The sequence below is a fragment of the Oratosquilla oratoria genome, chromosome 4, assembly GCF_046742065.1.
Source record: "Oratosquilla oratoria isolate Oo_2021 chromosome 4, ASM4674206v1, whole genome shotgun sequence".
Classification (NCBI taxonomy): domain Eukaryota; kingdom Metazoa; phylum Arthropoda; class Malacostraca; order Stomatopoda; family Squillidae; genus Oratosquilla; species Oratosquilla oratoria.
In genome coordinates this window covers 22,240,116-22,247,496 of record NC_134780.1, presented here as the reverse complement: position 1 = coordinate 22,247,496, position 7,381 = coordinate 22,240,116, and the positions used below count along the sequence as shown (strand labels likewise).

General features: G+C 44.0%; 2 protein-coding genes across 2 annotated transcripts; both read left to right on the top strand.

The window, feature by feature from the left end:
- The first annotated feature begins 2,978 nt into the window (after window positions 1-2,978).
- LOC143024302 (uncharacterized) lies at window positions 2,979-4,231 on the top strand. The gene has a single exon (XM_076183100.1). It carries the CDS (start codon window positions 3,085-3,087, stop codon window positions 4,012-4,014), a length of 930 nt encoding a protein of 309 aa, XP_076039215.1. The 5' UTR covers window positions 2,979-3,084; the 3' UTR covers window positions 4,015-4,231.
- A 584-nt stretch (window positions 4,232-4,815) lies between these two features.
- LOC143024428 (uncharacterized) lies at window positions 4,816-7,093 on the top strand. Its single transcript, XM_076183230.1, has 2 exons — window positions 4,816-5,656; window positions 5,730-7,093. Exons 1-2 carry the CDS (start codon window positions 4,816-4,818, stop codon window positions 6,905-6,907), a joined length of 2,019 nt encoding a protein of 672 aa, XP_076039345.1. The 3' UTR covers window positions 6,908-7,093.
- Window positions 7,094-7,381: the final 288 nt, after the last annotated feature.

The following is a 7,381-nucleotide window of genomic DNA, read 5'->3' as shown; positions in this document are numbered from 1 at the left end:
CATGTGATCGCATCAGCATATCACCCCCAGAGTCAGGGAAGTCTCGAAAGGTTCCATGGAACCTGAAAATATATGATTCGAGCCTTTGTATTAGAATTTGAGAGGGACTGGGATGAAGGCATAGACTTGTTATTATATGCCACTAGAATAACTGTACATGAAGGTCTAGGTTTTTCTCCTTTTTACTTGGTGTTTGGTAGAACCCCGAGGGAGCCCCTTGCCTCCCTGTATGACCAACTACTGTCAAAAACCCCAGGGGAAAGTACCATGTATGCCAGGTTAGTGGGTACTAATTTCGAGAAGTTAAAGAAAGTCAGGCAAATAGCAAAAAGAAACCTCAAAATAGTGCGGGGTATTTATAAGGGTTATTATGATAGGAAATCAGTTAAGAGGGAACTAAAAGTTGGAGAATATGTGCTTGTGCTGTCCCCTCAGAAAACATAATTGCATCCAAAATATGAGGGACCATTCAAAGTGCTTGAGAGAAAAGGGGGTCATAATTATGTTTTGAGAAACCCTATGAGGAGGCCTGGGGTGCAACAAGCACATATTAACCTTCTGAAAGAATTCAAGGGAACAGTAGAGGAAGAAGCAATTGGCATGGTTGAGACAGAGCAAGCTGACAGGAGCCTTGATTCAGATATCAGGGATCTAACCTTATTTTATGATTTAGGCAGATCAAACACCATTAAGCATTGGAGAAATTTTTGTCATCACTGGAAGGAGAGATGCAGGAGGAAGTCAGAGCACTTCTCTGCAAAAATGCCCAGATATTTTCCTCATGCCCCACCGTTACTCAAGCAATATATCATGATGTTGTCCTAGAAGATGGAGCCAAGCCAGTGAAGCAGACACTGTACAGATTGTTGCCCCAGAAGAAGAGGATCATGGAGTAGGAAGTAAGACAACTCATGGACCAAGGGTTAGTGGAACCTAGCACTAGTCCCTGGGTCTCGCTGGCTGTGCTGGTACCAAAACCTGGAGGTGAGTGGAGATTATGTGTTGATTATAGGAAAGTCAATGCAGTCACTAAAGCGGATCCTTACCCTCTCCCCAGAATTGATGACCTCATTGAGGAGGTTGCTGCTGCAAAGTACTTGTCAAAATTGGATTTGATGAAGGGATATCATCAGATCCCCCTTACAAGCAGGGCCACTGAGGTATCCGCTTTTGTTACCCCACATGGGCACTTTCAGTATAAAGTGACACCATTTGGGATGAAAAATCGTGGAGCATCCTTCTAGCCCCTCATCAATTGGCTAGTTGAGGGGTTGTCGGGTGTCAGGGCATACTCAGATGACATAGTAATGTTTTCTGACACACGGAGTGATCACTTGCACAGACTGAGGAATTTATTTGACAGACTGGCACAAGCCCATCTCACCGTGAACATGAAGAAAAGCACCTTTGGGAGGAGTACCATTAACTACCTAGGACACCAAGTTGGCCAAAATTGCATCACACTATTAGAGGCCAGAGTGAAAGACATCATGGATTTCCAGGTCCCAAAGATGAAGAGAGGCATCAGAAGATTTATGGGCATGCTTGGATTTTATATCAGCAAATCACAATTCTGCTGAGGGTTCGCAAACATATGAGATATGCTCCGCCCAGCCGGTCCGACAGTTGCTTACGCAGCTGCCGTGCTGAACGGTCGTCAAGATTGTTTACTCTGTCGCACGTAGATTTCAACCGTATCCCTGCTTACTAGTGCTTGACCTGGCATTCGAGTGTTTACGACGCTCAATTTGCAATATAATAATAGCGTTTACGACGCTCATTTTATCATCTAATAAGCGTTTACGACGCTCTCATTTTGAGTTTTAACGAAACTCACTAAATTATCAGGTAAATACGACAACGTGCATACGACTCCGTCGGTCACAACCGCCATGTCGTCTTCCGACGAAACGCATACCCATACAAGCAGGAAGTCGGGTGCCTCCTCTCACGGAGGAGAAGCAAGCCAACATTCTCGCAAATACAAGCATAAATCAAGCAGGTCGAGCAACAGTACTTCCCATCGGGATAGAAATACTTGCGTTGGCGCTACGCATCGAAGTCTAGAACAAGATCTAAGAATATAAGGTCTAACCACTTCCGACCGAATTTCGAGGGAGTTGGCGCAGCGGGCCCGTGAACGTCACCTGGCTGTTCAAAGTGGGGTTGGCGGGTCCTATAGCTGTCAGTTGAAGCTGGTGCAGCGTATAGGAAAGACGATGCCTTCGCTCGCATCGCTCCACGCAATTAGTTATATTCTGACAAATATTATATAAAATATATATATAAATATATATAAAATATTATAGTTCCTGTCTATATATATGAACATATAATATATATATATATATAATATATATATAAAATATTATAGTTCCTGTCTTCCTTGGCGTTTCACAGTTTTCTTCAGTGTTTCACAAAGAGAAAATGGACTCAGCCAAATGACGTCAGAAGCTGCGCACAAGAATTCAAACGGTCTGACCTGTATATTTAGACCTTGGTCTAGAATGCAGGATCGTACCCGCATATAATGAATAGGATTAGGAAACATATTAACGATAGGTACCAATTACTTACGGTAGGCACAGGTCCTATAGAAGAGGTAGGGGCCGGTAGGAGCAATCGCGGAAAGCCGGTACGCAAAAGTGTAAGTCTGTTTAGTCAATCGTCAACAATGTCTTACGTACCTGTCTCCGGATTGCCTTACCGGCGTCTTATGTGTCAAAGTTTAAGTAGTTAAGTATAAGTTATTTTGATTGGCGATATACTGCTACCGATCCGTTCTAGTCGGTGAGTGCTACCTAACTGGAGTGCTTCTAGCAACTGACCGTACTGTGCTCGACTGACTGATCCGACCCGCTAACGCCGGGCTGTCGTCCGCGCGCTCTCTACGTCCGAAAGCGTCGTTCATTTGTTTCGTGTTTTTAGTAACGAGTTTAAATGACGCTACTGCATAGAAGACATGGCAACCCCCCTCCCCCGCCCCCCGACGGCTCCACGTCACGTACTGCTTTCCAAGTACATGACGACTCCTCAGCCCCTTGGCACACAGTACTGCAAGCCATCGCTGAACTGAGGAGTGATATGGATCAACTAAAAGCGGAGAGGCGGCAAGATATTTCGCAGAGGCCGGAAACCCACAACGATGCCAGACCGGGCACTAGTTCAACCAGGAAGGAAGCAGGGCCTGTTACGCCCTCTCCAGGTAACTTTTCGGGTTTTATCTCCGACGGAAGCAGCAGTGAAGAAGGTGAGTTGCATAAAGATTTCCCCATTGGCAGTATTTTGATGCAGTCCTCTAAGGCTTTCGGCCCAGTTGAAGAAGTCTCCGGAGATGTTGCCAAACATGTGGCGGACATGGTCAATCAAATATTTGACCACGGCATGAGGGAGGACACCTATAAAGAAATTGCGGAGGACGAGAGTACCAAGAGGCCCGGTAATTGCCCTGCTTTATCCCCAGTTGAGTGCAATATGCAAATTTTGGAGGCGCTAAAACAGGACGCTAAAAAAGCAGACTTACGCATGAAGGAAGTCAATAAAGATATAACTAAGGCAGCTTCCATCATCATCAAGTCACTTTCGGTGCTTGACAAAGTGGCCCAGGATGAAGGTAACGCTGTGGTGGCCCATGAGGTGGGCATGATCAATGGTGCTCTGGCACTGTTAGGTCATGCCAACTACCGTAACAACTTGGTTCGCCGTTTTAACATCAAACGGGAAATAAATCAAAAGTACTCGCACCTATGCTCTGACAATATGCCCATGTCACACTTTCTGTTTGGGGATGACCTCTCGCAATCCGCAAGACAAATCGAAGAGGCGGAAAAACTCAAAAGCAAAATCACAGCCAAATCCCCCTTTCCATCCTGGAAGCCAGGCGCATGGAAGTTTGGAAGTGGGAAGACAAGAACCCAGTTTAAAGGACACACAAGATTTCAACCCTATGGACAGCGGTGGCTAGGACATAGGGGAGACCAGAGGCCTTACTACGCTTGGCAGGCCTTGGATTAAAAAAAATCCAAAGGCAGGGGACGCAGCACTCCCCAACAATAAACCAGGCAAGTACCAACTTTGTGGCAGGTTCCCTTCACAGATTTGTGCATGAGTGGCAAAAAATCACTAGTGATACATATATTCTAGACATAGTCAAACATTGTCACCTGAATATTAATGTCAATGATATCGGTTACCTGTGTTTTGAGAATGTGGAATATAACTTTAGCCTGGCGTAACAAATGATACTATCACAAGAAATTTCGAAATTATTGGAGCTTAAAGTTTTAAAAGAAACAAAGAGAAGGGCAGATCAGATGATTTCCCCTGTATTTCTGAGGAAAAAAGATGGAGATTATAGGATGGTACTCAATTTAGAAAAATTAAACAACCACATTCCCTATATCCATTTCAAAATGGAGAACTTTGAACAAGCTATCAGACTGATAAATGAAGAGGACTATATGGCATATGTGGATCTTAAACATGCCTACTACTCTATTAGAATAGCGGAAGAACAGCAAAAATTCCTTTGTTTTCAATGGTATGGCAAAGTTTATCAGTTCACCTGTCTCCCAAATGGAATCTCAGAAGGACCCAGACTTTTTACCAAACTCATGAAACCTATCTTTGCTACTTTAAGAGAAAAAGGCTTTACCATCGCCAGCTTTATTGATGACACTCTCATGTGCAGTGCTTCTCTTTCTGGATGCTATGATTGCATTAATTCTACCATTTAATTACTCACGAAAATGGGCTTCTGTTTTAACGTTGCGAAATCTGTGCTAGAACCCACTAAAAGTATCGAATACCTTGGCAATGTCATTGACTGAGAAAATGATTGTTACCTTACCAATACGTAGGAAAGAAAGAATTCTACTTGGATGTAAACAACTAATAGCTATAACTAGTGACAAAATCAGAGAAGTAGCCAGGGTGATCGGGCTTCTAGTTGCTGCCTTCCCAGCTGTGGAACTTGGAAAGTTACACTATCGTCACCTTGAATCGGCAAAGATTACAGCATTGCGAAGGAGTTATGGGAACTTTGAGGATAAAATGTTGATCACCGACGAAATGAAAACTGACCTGACTTGGTGGATCAAACATCTTGAGACCCAACATAGGCGAATAATTCACCCAACTCCTGAAATTGTCTTATACTCAGATGCTTCAGACTTAGGTTGGGGTGGCTGCATAAATCATCAGTCAGTCAATGGAAGATGGACGACAGAGGAAAAGAAGCTTCATATTAATGCCCGGGAACTCATAGCTGTGCTCCTTACATTAAAATCTTTTGCAAATGAGGTCAGAGGAAAGCACATCAAAGTTTTGTGTGACAACACTACAGCAGTTAACTACATCAATGAAATGGGAGGCACTAAGTCGGTAGCATGTAACAATGCCTCCTCTGATATTTGGAACTGGTGTCTAAACAATGATGCCTGGATCTCATGTTCCTACATTCCCGGGAGTGATAATACTTTGGCTGATACAGCATCCAGGAACTTCAATGACAGACATGAAGGGAAGTTGGATGAGAAAAATTTTAAGAAATTAAGCATCATTTTTGGCACATCCAACATTGATCTATTTGCATCTAGGTTGAACAAACAAGTGCCTCAGTTTTGCTCCTGGAGGCCAGACCCAGAATCAAATTATTGTGATGCATTCAACCTTAATTGGGCAACATTAGGTCTCATCTACATTTTACCCCCTTTCTCCCTGATCGCTAGATGCCTCCAAACTTAAGAGCAGAAGGGGCCAGAGGTTGGATGATAGTTCCATTTTGGACATCACAGCCCTGGATGGGAGCACTACTCAGGCTGCTCGTAGAAGATCCAAGAATCATAATGAGGAGAAAGAAAGTGCTGGTGTGGCCCCTGTCGACGGAAGAACATCTCATCATGTCCCATACCAGATTGATGGCCTGTGTACTTTCCGGGAAAGCCTGCGAGAACGAGGCATATCTGAAAAAGGTACGGACCTTATCTTGGCATCATGGAAACCTGGAACTAGCAAACAATACAGATCACATATCAACAGGTGGGCACAATTTTGTCATAGACGGGACATCAGTCCCACTACTCCCATTGTAACTGACGTCATAAACTTCTTAACAGAAACTTTCCACAGAGGTGTGGGTTACAACAGTATTAACACGGCGAGGGGGGCCCTATCCTCGCTGGGGATAGTTGTGGACGGATGCAGGGCAGGCAACCATCCCCTAGTCATCAGGTTAATGAGGGGAGTTTTCAACCTAAGGCCTTCAATGCCTAGATATAAGGACACCTGGGATGTCAAACCTGTATTAATAAAACTGAAACAGTTGGAACCCTTACAGTCTCTCCCACTGAAAGAACTTACACTCAAACTAGTAATGCTGATGGCACTTACACAAGCTGCCAGAGTTCAGACCCTACACTTACTAGTACTCAAGAATTTAAGCATAGAGGAAGAAGCTATTTCAGCCTGGTTAGGGGACAACATTAAACAATGTCGCCCTGGATTTAACATTCAGTCTGTGAAGTTCTTTCCCTACACTAAGGATGAAAGTTTGTGTGTGTGCAGGACTTTGCGCACGTATCTGGAAAAAGCGGAACACCTCCGAGACGAGACAGGGAAGAAGGATGGAAGACTCCTCATAAGCTTCATCAAACCGCACAAACCGGTATCAAGAGACACAATTGCAAGATGGATCAAGCATGCACTTACTATCTCTGGAATTGACTCTACCAAATACACAGCGAGCAGTGTCCGCTCGGCTGCTGCCTCTCAAGCTAGATCCATGTCCGTACCTATACGCCACATCATGTCCAAAGCTGGATGGTCAAGAGAATCGACCTTTGCCAAACACTACAACAAGGAAATTGTACAGGAGGGAGACCCATTCCAAGATGCAGTACTGGATTAGCTTGGGCACACTAAATTTGAAATGGAAGAATTGTGGAACGGCCCCAACTTCACCTGCCTAAGAACTTCTGAGGCACGACACCCACATGTCTTCAAAACCTCATATGTTTGCGAACCCTCAGCAGAATTGTGATTTGCTGATATAAAATTACTGAAGTACATGAGACTTACCGTAGGTTAGTTGAGATGTGCTTCTGGTTTTATGAACCAAATCAATTCTGATGAAGGGTAAGCATTCATATGCCCTGCTCTCCTCCCCTTACACGTAACCAACTGGGAATCTCTTCATTACAAAATAATCAAGTTCCAGGTTATCATGTGGGTGCTCGTATTATTCAAAGAATGTCGGACCGGCTGGGCGGAGCATATCTCATATGAATACTTACCCTTCAGCAGAATTGATTTGCTTCATAAAACCAGAAGCACATCTCAACTAACCTACGGTAAGTCTCATGTACTTCAGTAAGTCTATCGG

Excerpts from the sequence above, each read along its gene's own strand:
- LOC143024302 (XM_076183100.1), top strand. The coding sequence starts at position 3,085 with ATGGATCAACTAAAAGCGGAGAGGCGGCAAGATATTTCGCAGAGGCCG.
- LOC143024428 (XM_076183230.1), top strand. The coding sequence starts at position 4,816 with ATGTCATTGACTGAGAAAATGATTGTTACCTTACCAATACGTAGGAAA. Across the intron at positions 5,657-5,729 it reads AGACCCAGAATCAAATTATT|ATGCCTCCAAACTTAAGAGC; the intron begins GTGATGCATTCA and ends CCTGATCGCTAG.